The 15241-nt window shown below is 47.8% G+C and overlaps 1 protein-coding gene and 1 long non-coding RNA gene across 2 annotated transcripts in view; both read left to right on the top strand.

Moving 5' to 3' along the window:
- iglon5 (IgLON family member 5) overlaps positions 1–8473 on the top strand; it is an 80569-nt gene extending 72096 nt beyond the window's left edge. The window contains exons 5-8 of the mRNA XM_040165044.2: positions 5042–5173; positions 5392–5512; positions 6462–6613; positions 8164–8473. Of these exons, the coding sequence (XP_040020978.2) occupies positions 5042–5173; positions 5392–5512; positions 6462–6613; positions 8164–8255 (497 nt within the window). The 3' untranslated portion in view covers positions 8256–8473. The remainder of the gene's footprint in view (positions 1–5041; positions 5174–5391; positions 5513–6461; positions 6614–8163) is intronic.
- A 2936-nt stretch (positions 8474–11409) lies between these two features.
- Positions 11410–14788, top strand: LOC144389525 (uncharacterized). Its single transcript, XR_013453637.1, has 2 exons — positions 11410–14249; positions 14596–14788. It is a non-coding gene; the product is annotated as an uncharacterized LOC144389525 (long non-coding RNA).
- The last annotated feature ends 453 nt before the right edge of the window (positions 14789–15241 follow it).

Consider the following 15241-nt stretch of genomic DNA (forward strand, 5'->3'; position numbering starts at 1 on the left):
CTGGCCATCTGGTTGCTCGGAGCGTAATTGCATGAATGATGTTATTGTAGTGTAGCACATCAGCTGGTTTATCAGGACAATGACACTATGATATGGGTATGTGCTTACAATGGACCAACCCACTTATGCAGTGGGCCAACCGCGAAGCGGGATGCCACTCCGTGGCCATTGAATGCCTGAAAGAATTATATACATTAATTAAAATATTCTTCCAGAAATGGCTTCGGCAGCGTTGCGGTCGGACCGTTCCGGTGTCCCTCTGGCACTCGGTGACCTACAGCTCAATGTAAAACACACACAGCCGGCTGCTTCGCCACGGACGGTTATTCCAGCCTTTCCATTGGGCGTCGACCTCACGTTTAACGTGCAAATATTGAAAAGAGAAAAACTGAAGCCTAAATATTTGCTCGATGCTGTGATCACGCCTGTGAGACGGAGTCCAGACGTGCACCGGCACAGAGCCAGTGCAAACATCTGCATGGAATCAAAACGGGGGATCTGCCATGCGAGACGTGGCGGGGAGAAGAAGTGTGATACTTGCAGTCCTGGTGGAGGGTTTGTACTTTGACCGACAACAGCAGTGGTTGTTGCAGCCGCACTCAGTGGAACTCACCACGCCACTAATTCTAATAATCTAATTCTAATACTTGAAATATTTTAAATTGTAATATTCTTAATGTAACTTATTACAATAAGAATCTGTGTTCAAGCAAAGAATGTCTTTTTTGACTTATATTTTACTGTTGTTTCTATTGTCTAACATAAGTATCATACTTGTGTTGTACACATTACCACCTCCGCCTTACGTATAGTGTTTTTATATTCTATATATCTTTCTAATGTTTTTTCCTAGCTGTTGACTCTGACGTAGTCCTGCAACAGATTTGTCTGGACTGTTGGTCCAGGGACAATAAGCAAATAAAAAACAACCTTGAACTTCATGAGCTCCTTGTTGAAATATGAATGGAGTTTGTTCTGAGAGCTGAATGCTAAAAAGCTCCAGCTTCACTTTTGAAGGAGGTATTTCATAAAGGTGAAAGATACACTAAGTCAATGTTTGTGAACACAACCTCAGAAAGGGTGAGTCAAGTGGTCATAGGCACCTAAAAAAATTAATGAACGCACATGGACACGTGCGTCCCTACATCACGGACCACGCGGTGGTCCTCACTTGCGAGCCGACACCATTTGTCCACCGTCAGCAGTAATCCTCCATCTCCAGCCCACCCCAACATCTCCCACCGCCTCCTCTCCCCCAATAACCCCCTCAGCTCGCAGCGATAGGGGCTGCATCGCGATTCCGTGGCAGTGTGCGACCAGGGGCACCGGAGGAAGAGGTGGGGGCCGACTAGCCAGAAGAAACAGCGAGAAGCTGCCAGCCATCTGTCTCCCCCATTTGGCTGCATGGAGGAGGTGGGGGGGGAGGGTGACGTGGAGAGCAGTGTAGGTTGAGTGGGAAAGATGGAGAGTTGCAACACCTTATAGACCTGCCTGGTCCTCGCCCCCCCCCCCCCTTCCCACCGTGTAACCTGAACACACACACACACACACACTTAGCGACTTGCTACGTACAGAGAGCGAAGGCGCCGCCTCCTTCATCTGCACCGAGGCACAGACACGATGTGTCACTCTCCCTGGCATCCGTCGTCCCGTACGGTTGACTACACCGGCGCATCGGGGCCTTATCGTTTGACATCCCGTCCATTAAAACACTCGCGGGCAAAGCTTCGGGCGACTGAACGCTTGGTTGCTTCCTTCTGCGGGCGGGCAGAAGGAAGCATGCACTTTTCACTAAGAAGTAAGGAACACGAGCCAGCGGTGAGCATATATTTAACGGGGAATTCAGTTTTTTTTATTTTTTTTATGGTTATTAAACCTTTTGGGTGTTGCGTGGAACAGAAGTGGGGTTGAAAGGGAGGAGGTGGAAATCAGCAAGAGACAAACAAATCCAAAATAGAACATGTGTAAAAAGACGCAAAACAAGAGAAAGTGACATGAATCGTGAACAGTGACTCAAATGCTTTGCTCCAGTTATGGCGCCCAGGCCTGATGTTTTGTTACTGGGTGTTTACACTGAGTGGAGACGACGAGGGACGGGCGTGTCGAATCATGAGATAATGAATAGCAGGTGTACCGGGTGAGTGTGGAAGTCGTTTGAGTGGAAAAGGAAGGCAAGTTTTGCTAGAGAGCGCTCGCAAGTTTATTTTTGGACAGTAAAACGTCCAGCTCAGTACGCATCACAATTAACCAAATACAAAATGTAATGGGTCCCAATGTTCATGTGCCTCAAGTTGAAGGTCGGCCATATTCTATATATTTTGGACACGGTTAACAATCCTCTGAAAAGAACAACAGTGCGTTAATCCGTGTCTGAAACTTTTCTCCCCTTTGGGTTTCCTCAGCCTCAAGCCCATTTCACACTTTGAAATACACAACTTTTTAAAAACGACAAATGATTACAGTCAGGCAGTGTAGTTTCAGCAAAATGTTACTGAAGCAGTAAGTAATGTGTTTCTTGAGAACAGTTTTTCCTGACGTGTATCAAGACAAATTACTGCTGCAGGAAGGTGGATGGTGGATTTAGTTTATGATGGAAATAAACCGGTGTGCATGTTTATGGAGACGAAGAAGCCATTAACAATGCATGTGTGGAAGGTGTGGCTCATTGGTGGGTTTTTCTGGATTTTAATGGATGTCTATGGCCAGACTCAGTCAGAAATATGACTTTAGAAGTGACTTTATAAAAAAGAGATTTGAAACAGCAATGCCCTGAGACATCGCTTGGATTTAAACCTTAAAGTTTGCAAACAATCATTGTGTTTTTTATTCCCTGAAGCTCTCTGGGTGGGAGACTGTAGACTCATTTCAGCTGTAGTTTGTGCGTTGGGAGCACTGGGGCAGTTCATCATTCTGCTGTAGTTCCGTTTAGCTCGACTTATCCACCCTTCAGCGCGCGGCCTTTCAGGTGTTTTTAGCCTGTCAGACTGTCCGTCCTGCTCTGCTTTAACCCGACATCAGACCTCTCTGCCTGGATGGTGGTTTTTTTTTTTTGTTTTAAACGGAAATGGATCAGAGGAGCAGAGGAATCAAGCGCGCTGATGATCTAGACAGGCTCAAAGGGCTGCTGGGGAAATAGAGCACAGTTTGACTGCAGGGCAGGACGGAGCCCCTGATCCCCCCCCCGCCCACACACACACCTTCCTCCCATTCAACCACCCAACCTCCCCGCTTTGCCTCTCTCAGGTGCAATCCAACTATCTCTGGTGGTCGGGAGTCAGGCTCCTTCAAAAGCCATAAGTGGTTGATGGAGATGTCTTTTACAGGCCATTGCAGGAGTGCCAGGGGCCGACTGCAGTCAGATATGATCTCCCACCAGAGTGTAGAGAGGTGTGCAATGCCCATCCAGAGATCTCAGGGGACAAAGAGGGAGGGGGGGGGAGGGAGTGTGAGAAGGCTGCCCGGCACTGTCATATTACATCAAGTGCCGAGGACGAGAAGTCCATGAAAGAACGAAGCACAGATACTCGACGTGACGCCTCAATGTTTATGTGTCTGTTTCTTTCTTTTTGCTCCATCTTCATGTCTGTGTATCTCGTTCAGTGTCTTTAATAAACTCTCCAGCACTCGATTGTTCTCCTCCTTTTAGTTCCTGGAAGTCATCTTCACCAGTGCCGGTTGTCTGATTATATCTTTCTCCCCCTCTACCACCTCCGAGATACCGGCTCAGCCCCCCCCCCCCTCCCTCCCTCCCTCCCTCTCTTCTCTTCCCTTCGGGCAAAGTTGGGTGCTCTGCTGGCTTGACAGAGATGTCGCAAGAAAGCTTTATTTATAAAACCAACAGAGTGAGCGAACGCCATTGTACCCCCCCCTCTCGGCTGGCACAAGCAGCCGTCAACCGCAGCCGCCACCGCTGCAAATAATCGTCTCCAGCTCAGTAGCCACACTAATAATCCGCCAGCATAATCTTCAATTAGAACCGCCGTGCTAATCTCTGACAGGAATACTCGCAGAGTTTAGCGCCTTTGTAGTGTGTTTTGTGTGTGTGTGTGCGCCATTCGTGTGCTTGCGAGGGCACGTAAAGGTCCACTGATTGACTGACAGGGGCTGTGTGTGCATGTTTAGGAGCGCTTTGCAGGGGGAAACTGAGCGGCAATGCAAGAGCAGGATTTCCTTGTTAGTGGTGAGATTATGTATTGTGTCGTGTTCCACAGTCTGACTTCTTTAATGGGGTAAAGGGGGAGAAAAAAAAGGGCCTAATGGATCCGGAGGCTGTGAGACATCTGGCTGCTAAGACTCAGGGAGGAGAGAGGGGGGGGGGTGCAACCCTTATCCGCGTTGTTCTTCTTCTCCGTCGATCCACTCCCAACATCCATTCCCTCACATGATGGAGCAATAACTTGTGTCCCGTCTCCTCGACTCTCGCCTCCGAAGACGCTGCGTGGTTGTTTGTCGCTCCGGGGGGAGAGTGTGAGACAAACTAATACGGTTTTGGTGCACCTGGGAGTTTGTCCACATCAAATAAGAGGCGGATATTCTTCTCGGTGCGTAACGTAGAGAGGAGGCCATCGCCCCGGTGTGTCCGATCCCTGAAGAGAAGCTCACAAGTCCCCCTGACACATTAAGAGTAATGGGGTCACTGGTGCCGAATCATATTTTTCATTTACACCAAAATTCACCATCCGACCCTTAATGAAAAACAGTTTGAGGCACCAAGCCAAGGTCATAGGGGAAAAGTGTTTAAAATGTAATACATTATTCTTACAGATAATAGACTCATTTTCTGAGGGTTTGTTGATGACTCAGGGTCATTTTATTTGATTATTTAATGGTGTTTTCTGCTATGCAACTAACGAATAATGAATCGCACACGCAATGTAGAAAATCTAATGAATATCATGATGAGGATTCCCGTTGTATATCTGCTGCCTCCCCCGTTCTCGTAAATCCTCTGATCCATGAGTTTGTTGTCAGTCCACCTCGAGCGGTGACCCTTATTACCGGCGTCCCGAGTCCCAGTGACCCATCTGCCTGGTGTCCACAGACGGGTTGGTGAGCGACGGTGAGTTCTTGGACATCACGGAGATCAAGAGGCAGCAGGCCGAGGACTACGAATGCATCACCAACAACGGAGTGGCTTCCCCCGATCAGCGCAAGGTCAAGGTCACCGTCAACTGTAAGCAACCCCCCCCCCCAGCCCAATGGGGATAATTCAGTGATGCATAAACCATTTATGTTAATACTAAAGATGCATTATTATGTATGAATTAATCCATGTTAATGTTGCTCGCTCGGTGGTGGGGGGGCGGGGGGGTTACCTGACTCGACATCTCTGTGAATGCACATGTGTACTGATGGATGGATGCCCTCTCCTCCCTTGTCTTTCTGTGCCAGACCCTCCCATGATCACCGACATGAAGAACATGCCGGCCCATTTGGGGAAGACGGCCATCCTGCGCTGCGAAGCCATGGCGGTCCCGCCAGCCTCCTTCGAGTGGTACAAAGACGACCACAGGTGAGACCCCTGAAGGGGGCCACTGCTCCGCACGTTATGCCAGCAACATCTAAAAATGTTTTTTTTTCCTCTCTCCCTGGCCTTTCAGTCCTCACTGAGCTGATACGTTTTACACGGATTTAGGCTTTTTGAAAAATGCACTTCAGACTGGAACAATCGATAAACACCGGCCTTTACGGTTGTGTAATAGCGAGCTTCTGGGACAATGCTGTGCACGTGGTGCAGGTGCTGTAGAGGTTTGGACCATTTACCAATTTACAATGTCAATGACAATTGCTGAACTGAGTGAGTTCAACGATGTGACAAAAACAACTCGAGGTGGTGACAGAGACAAGGAGGGAACGGGACTGATACCAAAATGGATTTATTAGTGGGAACATGAATCAATCTGAAAAAACAGGTCATTTCCAACACGATTTCCATGTGTGGTCTTGGCTGCCTTCCAGTCACCTAACCTCTGACATTAGTAAAGGTTTCGGATAATTAAATAAATGTTTTCACCATCTCTGGGGAAATATCAGCTTGTTGGAACCATATTTGCTCTCTGTAACCCACACGTAATCTGTCTTTTCAAGTTTGTAAAAAGGTGCTAGAGAGCCTAGATGAGTTCAAATGATTTGGCATCCGCCACAATAACACGCAGAAGTACTTAGACGAGCCTTTGCCAGCCGAGAGAGAGCTGTTAATGGAGTATAATGGGCCCCAGCAGGGGGTTTCTGTTATTTATGGGCTGTTAGATTTCACTATTAGGATGAGGTGAGACAGAGCCTGCGTGGGGTGGGACGGCGTCGCACAGCCGTCTCTGGAGAGTCGTAGAAACAAAAAGCCTCTTGGGGCGAAACGCTATGTTGTGTTACCTCACCCGCTTCTGACACGCTCTTCTCCTCCCGCTTTCCTTCCCTCCTGCCTTTTCGCTGCTCCCCCCCCCCACACCGCTGCTACCACCCAGGCCGGTGGAGAGTGACAACACCCTGAGGATCAAAAACGAGAAGACGCGCTCACTGCTGCTCTTCACCAACGTGACGGAGAAACACTTTGGCAACTACACTTGCTTCGCCTCCAACCGCCTGGGGGCCTCCAACGCCAGCATGCTGCTGTTCCGTAAGTCCTCACACAGAGGTGCACGTGCACGGTGCGCACGGCGTGCACGGTGCGCGCGTGGGTGCGAGGACGAGCCAGTTTGCAGAAAAAGAAGGAAGAGAAAATACATGGCGTTTTTTCCCTTGCTTGCGTTTTCTCAGCCCTCTCCGCCCTCCTTTCTCCCCATTTCCGTTTTTCTCCACCCCATTAAAGCTTCGCTTTCCTATATTACTCTCCCTCTCTCTCTCTCTTTCTCTCCCACTCCCTCTCTCTCTCACCCTGCATCTCTCGTCCAAATGCATTCCCGTATGCACACACACACACGCGCGCTCTGCTCTTCCGTTACCCGAGAAGTTGTCATTTCTCTCCATGCACAATTCACATTAAGCGTCCCCAATGAGCGATTTCCTTCCCTTCCACCCTCCCCACCCTCCTCCCCTCCCCCCTCTAGTGCATTCAGCATTACCATCTTAAGTGAGTCCTTCATCTATCCCCTTTCTTCTTTCATTGCTTTGCCCATTATCCCAGCCGGTCTCCCTTCAATGACTCACTCTCTCGTCAGACCCATACATCTTCCTGCTCTCTTTCCCCCCGCCGCTGACACTTCTGTCAGCCTGTCTCTCCGTCATCTGTCCTTTCGCCTCCTCTTTCCTTCCTAATCTCCCCCCCCCCGCCCGCTCGCCATCATTAGAACACAACAAATCCTTCTCCGTTGTGGAGCGGGCGTGGAAAATCTGACCGTAATCGTCTGCTTTTATTTCTATTGATGCACTGCTTGTCCCTGCCCGCTTTGTTTTCATGCTTTTGTCCTTTTACACCTCACCGTTTTAAGAAGGTGCAACATTTTTTAATATTCACAATTCCGCCGTCACATCAGAATTGATGGTGAGCCTATTACCAGAGCCACTGGCAGGCGGCACCAGCTTTCCCTACAATGTTCAATTATAAGACGCCCGGATGCTGTTCTACCAGATTGCCAAATGGCACGAAACAGGAGGAGAGAATCCAATTCAATTGTGTTTCTCTTGCAGTTTTTCTCGCAAATAGGATATTCTTCATTTCGACTTTTGTTTTTTCTTGTTGGAGAAGCATGATCCATTATTTTTCCAGGAGTTAAATGAAGTGCACGAACACGCGGACACTTTGACCTGCACTGAGTAATGACACTAACGAGGGTGCTTGTGATGCGTTTTTGCCGCCTGGGCTGGTTGGGATTTTCTGGCACACGCAAATGGAGCAGCGCCATTATAAATGTTATTAGTTTCGCCTGTTGGACAAGTCAGGGTGTGATCCCTGACCCACACATGGGTTTCTGAATAAAGTGACAAACAGGCAGAACTATTACCATCGGGAAAACACGTCACGGCTTCTCCGACTTGAGATTTGACCACGTTAACGTGTTACTAAAGTCAAATATCTCTCACCGTGCTTATTGAGATGCGTCAACGTCTTGGAAATAATTGTATTATTAACTCCAGCCCCCCCGCGACCCTGTGTGCAGGATAAGCGGTTTGACAATGGATGGATGGATTGTAATATTAATATTTTATCACCTTTCCTCGCCCCTCCAGGACCGGGGGCCATACAGGGGCGAGGGGCCGGTCTACACGCTGGGATGAGTGTCTGGGTTTCCCTCTCTGCTGTTCTTCTGCTGAAGCTGTAAAGATGAAGATCCACTTTCGGAATTGTCCCTAAACACCGCCGCCCCCCCCCTCCCCAACTCCCGCCCTCTTCCTCCCTTTCTCCCCCTTGACGGAAGGAAGAAGGAAATGAAATTCTTTAATTACGAACCCATCACTGTGAACAAAAAGAATATGCATTATTCTAGGAGCCATCGCATCAACCACACAACCCCCCCCCCCCCCCCCCAAAAAAAAGAAACCCCGCCGCCTCGATTCAATCTGGAGGTCAAAGCGTCGTCATCATCTCTCTCGCACACACTCTCTCTTTTTGTCCCCCAGCATGCCTTGCAGATTCGTCTGACTCGGCGCCCCCCCCTTCCCCACCTCACCTGGTTTGCCCCTCATTATTGCCACCGAGCTGATGTTGATGGAGAGTGTATATTAACAATTATTGTGTCGGTGATCAATGAGAAAGTAGATAGTCTAACAACTGGACGATCATATATGTATTATACATAGACTAATGACTGACCTACAATGTTTGCCTTATGGAAATGATATATCAAATATCAATATCACGGTTGATATTTATAGAATTATAGTAATAACGTGTTAAAGACGGTCATTGTACCTTTTGAAAGTTGTTCAATTGGTCGCCATGTGGAGTGTCGCCCTCTGATCACACACACACACACACACGTATGGCTTTTGGATTTTAACCGTGTAGCAGTGAAGCTGCTATGAATGATGTCAAAATGTATTTAAAAAAAAAAAAGGGTGGGTGGTGACGGCGTCACTCTTAACTCCCCCTTTATGTAACTTTGGGGGTTTATACCAAGGTTTCGCATGTGGACCCCTTCACCGCCCAAACCTTTTTACCCCCCTCGCCCCCCATGTTCAACGTGCTCTGTCTAGTTGCCCTTCACATCGCTTTAGTGTTCTCCGTGTCACCCCTCCCCCCCCCCCCCTCCTCTTCTTCCGCAGTGTAAATATATACAGGCCGAACGACAACCCTTCCTGACCCCCACCCTCGACCCCACCCGCTCCGGCTGTGCGAAGCGGCGAGAGACTGTCCCGCCACAAAGATATCCTCTGCTTCCAGGCTGCGATGCCGTCCTCTTTGTCGCTTGTTGATAGCATGTACCGGTTAGAGATGTTCCTGTTGTGAGTCCACACTCCCTTCACCACCACCACCACCTCCACCCCCGAGCCAACCCCACCTTTCCCTGCACTGTGTCTGTTTTACTCTGCAAGGTTACCTGCTTTTACTTTATTGGTGTTAATAATAGTACAGATGATGATGATGTTAATTAGTATTTGAATAACTATGAATAGTATTTCCATGTGAGAAAAAGAAGATGAAAACATTCTGATGGTAATGAGCCGTGCTTGGGGAAAAAAACTTTTTTTTGTACTTAACTCTCAGAAAGTCACACATTGAACAACCACAAATGGGGGAAAAAAGAGACATGTAAGTTTTTTGAAGTGATGTGCTCTTTTTTGCCGTGACGAGCTTTTTAAAAAAAAACATTCGAAACCGTACAATTATCTCATCCGAGGCCAGAAGCAGTAAATGATGATGCTATATATAATTTGTAACAGTTTATGTATTGGACTTTTTACTTTTCCATGCTTATAACGGCACCACAGATTAACGGCGTGTTTGTCCAGTTGTCATCGCGTGTCTCTCTCCAACCAGACCGATAGATGAATTGTGGCTGTAAGGTGGTTCTTGTTGGGTCAAACTACAGGGAGATAAAGATGTAATTAGCCAATTCCCGTGGCTGGCTAAGTGAAGGAGTCTTGGCTCCACCTGTGCCCCCCCCCCCCCCTCCCCAGCTGGGGATGGCGCCCATAAATCAAGCTCATACCTGCCACTGACAGGAATCCTCTTCAAGGACAAACCCCGCCTCGGTGCACCGGTCCCCCCCCCCCCGCCGATGTGTACCTGTGACATGCAGACATGGGCCCTGCGATACCCCCGTGGCACAATTATCCATCCTCTGCCCCCCACCCCTCCCGCCCCCCTCAACCCCCACGCACAGCAGCACAAACAGTGGGGAGGAAAACCCACATTTCTCCTGAAACACTGTTTCCTCTCACATGCAGCGACTATATGCAAATTTGCCATAACAAGCTTGCACGGAGAGATGAGTTTGTGCCCCCCTTTCCCCCCCCGCCGGACTCGGACCACTGCGACCTTAAAGGGGAATTACACCGTATTGAATCAACTGCCTGAATGTGTTTTGTTTGATTTTGTTTCAAACCAGCAATAACCCCCCTAACTCTACTGAGAGGTATCCGATGTGGTTAGAGCTGTGGTGTAATATCCGAAGAGGACATTAACAAGGTATATCAAATAAGTTTATTGCCGTACTTTTACCGTGTACAGTACTCTGAAATGATTGTGAAGCTCCGTTTAAATGGTCCTTAATCTAAAGCAGTTAATGTTGTGCTCAAAAAGTCTTGCCCTCTGCGATGTAGTCGGGTCGTCTGTGTGACGGAACGCAGTGTTTGTGCATCTTGTTGCTCCAAAAAGTTATGACGGATTCCACTTCAAGCACAAGAGAAGGTTGTCTGCTCAGTGCTTCTTTTTTCTGTCTCGGCCCCTTTTTCATCCTCTCAGTATCTCTGTCTTTCATGCCGGGTTTTTTATATTTTCATTTATTTCAGTTTCCTACTCAAGTACTGTACACTGTTCCATGTCAGCCTACCACTGGGTTTGTCAGTGGCATATAACATCTCTATGTACATAATCTGTCCTTGATGATGAAAAAGAACAAAAAATTCCCTGGAAAAAAAAGGCACGGACAAAAAAGAAAAAAAAAAGGGAGGATAATAACGTCATGTTTCTCAATGTGGGATCGAAAAAAAAGCACGTCAATGTTGGTGTATGGGTGGATTTTGAAAAAAAGAAAAGAAAACAAACAAACAAACAAACTGTATGTTGTGTTCAGCTTCATGGGTAAAGGGTCCAGATTGCGGGAGGGGGGTGGAGTGGTGGGGGTGGAGGGGGGGCAATTCAAGCAATATTGCTGGAAACTCGTGATGACAAGCAGAATGTGTGCATTTGTACAAGCAAACAACTAAAGAATCACGAGTCACGACGTGTGTAAATGAATCAAGCTTCTTCTGGTACGAGTGAGGAGGACCTGGGGGGCGCGGAGGGGTTGTCTGGGGGGGGGGGGGGGGGGGGAGCAGAGTGTAGGAGAAACCCTGACAATGCAAATCCAAAAGCTGAGAGCACAGGGGGGGAGACGGGACAACCACAACCCAAATGTGAACGCCTCCAAGCCCTCGCATTTTCCACACTTTAGCGCGGTGGTCTTTCCCCGGGGAAGGTGCACCACAGACTATTTATGGCGCCACTGTGTAATATGAACAGCATTAACATAGCATTGATCGCAAAACGCAGTCTGGCCTACTTCAAGTGTATAAATAACCCCCCCAGCCGGGGTTCAATGAGTTTACAGCGGGATAAACAAGACGTCTGCTCGGCCTCTAATTACATCTGGTGCCCCCCCGAGGAGAAGGTTTTGATTGGCTCCTGCCTGCCGGAGGTTATGATGTGTTTACACAGGATCGGGGTCGATTAGATGGCACGACGCTTTTATTTCGAGCTCGCAAAAGCAGCACGTCGCGCCAGACGAGAGTGCGCGGCGTTGTGTTGCACTTTAAAAGCTGTTCTTTTGTTTGCGGTCAGATTGCAGTAATGGATTTACACCTCTGGAAAAAAGGGGAGGTGATTGCACATGGCTGTAGATTAAAGGCCCTTTGTGCTTTTGTTAAGATATCAGTGCAGTGTTTACACGAGGGCTTGAGAACGTGGTTTGTGAAATACCTGTAGCAGTTTCAGAGCGCCGCGCCTTTGCTGAAAGGAGTAATTAAGCTTGTGTGAGCAACGCTGCGGCACATCGTTCCCCTGTACTGTAAACTGTAACATAATTACGGGGCTTCGAAGCCGTAGAACGGCGGAAGGCGGTTTGCGAACCCCGGGAAGGTTTGTGAGCGGCGCTGCGGGCTCCGTTTTGTATGCGGAACACCCTCCCATACGTGCAACGGATCCCGGACAGACTTTCAATTCCGAAGGCAATGGCAAATCAATACATTGGACCAAATGGCTTTGGAATGGAGTCATTCCTCCCGGGCCGGCCCTCACCGACGCCCCAGAAGCTGAATTGATCAAGTGTCCGTAGAAGCGCCTCGGAACCGAGAGCATAATTCATCACGCCTGATACAAGACACCCCTAATTGCACATTGATTTTAAACCCTTCTCTGAAACCATTTATGCTTGGCTGTAACGTCAGCTCGGTAAACTATGTGTTTTAAAGCTGGATGGAACGAAGAGTGAATCGGTTGTTTCTCAAGTCAAGCCGGGCTGGTATTTGTTGGGCTTTTACGCGCTAAGCGCAGTTCAGTTGGTGCTGCATTGTATTTTATAAGCAATGACAGCGATGTGACCTGGATCGACGGCAGCAGCCGTTGACGCTGTGTATCGAGAGGCTTATTTCTGTATGTAAAACAGTTAAGATGTACGCCTGCAGTACAATCGTAATTTAAACGCAACAGATCATAATTTAATGATGTGAGAAATTGCATTGCTGCACCACAGTCGGTGTCCCAAAAGGCTGTATGCGCAGAGTGACGATTGTATATAAGTGATTATCGATGCTCACGTCCTTCACAGCAAAGCCCGGCTAATTCCCATACATTATCCTAATCATCCATTGTTCGCCAACTATCTACAGGCTCATTGGGTTATCACGGGCAAAGTCCACGTTGAAAGTCTATTTGTGCCCAGTACTTTTCCATTACCGCAGCTAATGACTACATTAGTGCACAGCACGCTGGACGGGATTGTGACGACGGAAGGTCTCGGCGAGCAAGAGCACACTTCAGGTGTTTGAAACATCAGAAACATCATTAAAGAGTCGCATGATGAGGATATCGGGTTAATTTATTGGGCGGAATGGATGGCCGGAGAGGCGGGAGGATAGATGTTATACTGCAGTGTTTAGTGGTAGTATTTTGTAATAAATAGGTGTCCTGTATATATTTCAAACCTCAGCTTGCAGCAGAGACGCCGGGTCACATGAGACGCCTTCCTCACCGCAGATGGCATCTTATCAAATCGCTCACCTCACGGAGAAAACGGCAGCGTCTGGCTAATCATCAGCGCGCCGCAACGCGCCCGTGGACCAGGCAACAACACAATGGAGGCGTCTCGCCCACCGCGTCTCCCCTAGTCATTAAGTCGCCCACCTCACATCTCCAGCATGGGAGGAATCCCATTACTCGGCCTCTCTGAATCACCCGCCCACGCCTGGCCTTTCGCCTGTCAATCAACCGCGGGGTAAATATTGGTTGTGGTGCCGAAAACTGACACGAGAAGCTTTGATTTTTTGAAAAAAAAAAGTTTTTTGACAGCTCCAACTGGTGTTTTATTGCGCTGATTTACGTCGACAATTCATCGATGCGAGCTGCATGCGTCTCATTAGGGCGTTCGGTGCGCTGGCGGCCGGGGTACATAACAGGATGTATAATAGGGGGGGGGAGTGGGGGCAGGCGGGGTCTGGCCTCTTGCTTTGCCTCAAGAGAACAATCCCAGCCAAACGGACCGCAGCAAGTCCCACCGCAGAGTAATGCAAAACGTCCCATTTGAAAACTAATCACACGTTTTACCAGGAGAGAACCAACCGTGTGTAATTGGGGGGGATGAGTTGTCTGGTTGAATGAGGAGCCTAACCTGCTCTCAACCTTTCACCTAACACACACATTGCTGTCATTCCCCCTGTCCTCCATCACTTTTCGAGTGGTGACAACCTGTGAGACGTCCTGCTGTCCCACCTCGCAGTGCTCCTCGTTCGTGCAGTCTGCCGGTTCTGTTGTAAATGATGTGTTGGTTGTTTTTTCTTTTTGTGTTTGTCTCGTCTGTTTTGGTTTGGCCGGATTACGAGGACGTTTCGATGGTCTACCCGCTTGCTCTGTGAGGACATCGTGGACTTGTGAGGACAAAGGACAGGCCCCTACCAAGGTGAAGAGTGTAGAAGCGTGTGTGTTTTGTATTATGTGAACAGGGCTGACGTGGTTGTTTACTTCCCAAACACAGGCCTGAATTACAGACTATTCATTTTCTCCAGATCTCATCAGTCCAAACACACAAAAAAAAAACAATGAAAAGGAGCAAAACATTTGCCTTCCACCGTGACAGGTGTTCAGTGATGATTGTACTTCTTCTTTTGGATCCGTTCGGTGGCTGAACGGCTCTCCTTTGACTTTGTGCTATTTCTCTTTTTTTTTTTTCAAAATCCGAGAAGTGGAGTTAAAAATCCTATCATGTGGAGGGAGACAAAAAAATAAATCTGTTTTGTTTCTACCAGGACTCGCTGTGTGTGCTTTGTTGCTCTGTGAGAGGACGGGAGGTCAGGAGAGCGGCTTCCTGCTGAGGAAAGAGCTTCTGCCTTTGTTCAGTCTGCAGGTTCTTTGAGAAAGTTTTTTTTTTTTTTTTTAATCAAAATGTCTGAATGTTCAGTTTGATAAAACTGTCAGAATAAATGGTTCATACCAAAACCACTTGACAACCAATGATTGGAATTCATTGAGTGGGTGATAACTCCACAATAGGAGTGAGCTATGAAAAGTGAATATGTTAACTAATTTATCCATTTTGACGGGTTGCAACGGGCTGTTGTCATTCTGTTCATGCTCATTTCTTACAAGCAGGAGGAAACTTTCCGCTTATTCGCTTATCGTCAATCAGAGTGATCATAATTCTGCTATTTTTTATAAATTTATAAAAATGTATAAAATTATAAATTTTGCGCTAATTCATTTTGTTCAGGTTTTTAAATCCTTACTGACCCACACAGAACGCGTTCAGTAGGAGGGACAGGAGATCTTTAGGGGAGATAGCAGGTCATGCTTGAGCCACTCGGAACTGTTACATCATCTGAAAGCTGGAAGCCTGAAGATGAATTTGAGATGCAGCTCATCAGTTTGCATATGACAAAAATAACATGAAATAAT

Source organism: Gasterosteus aculeatus, chromosome 20 (genome assembly GCF_964276395.1).
Source record: "Gasterosteus aculeatus chromosome 20, fGasAcu3.hap1.1, whole genome shotgun sequence".
Taxonomy (NCBI): Eukaryota; Metazoa; Chordata; class Actinopteri; order Perciformes; family Gasterosteidae; genus Gasterosteus; species Gasterosteus aculeatus.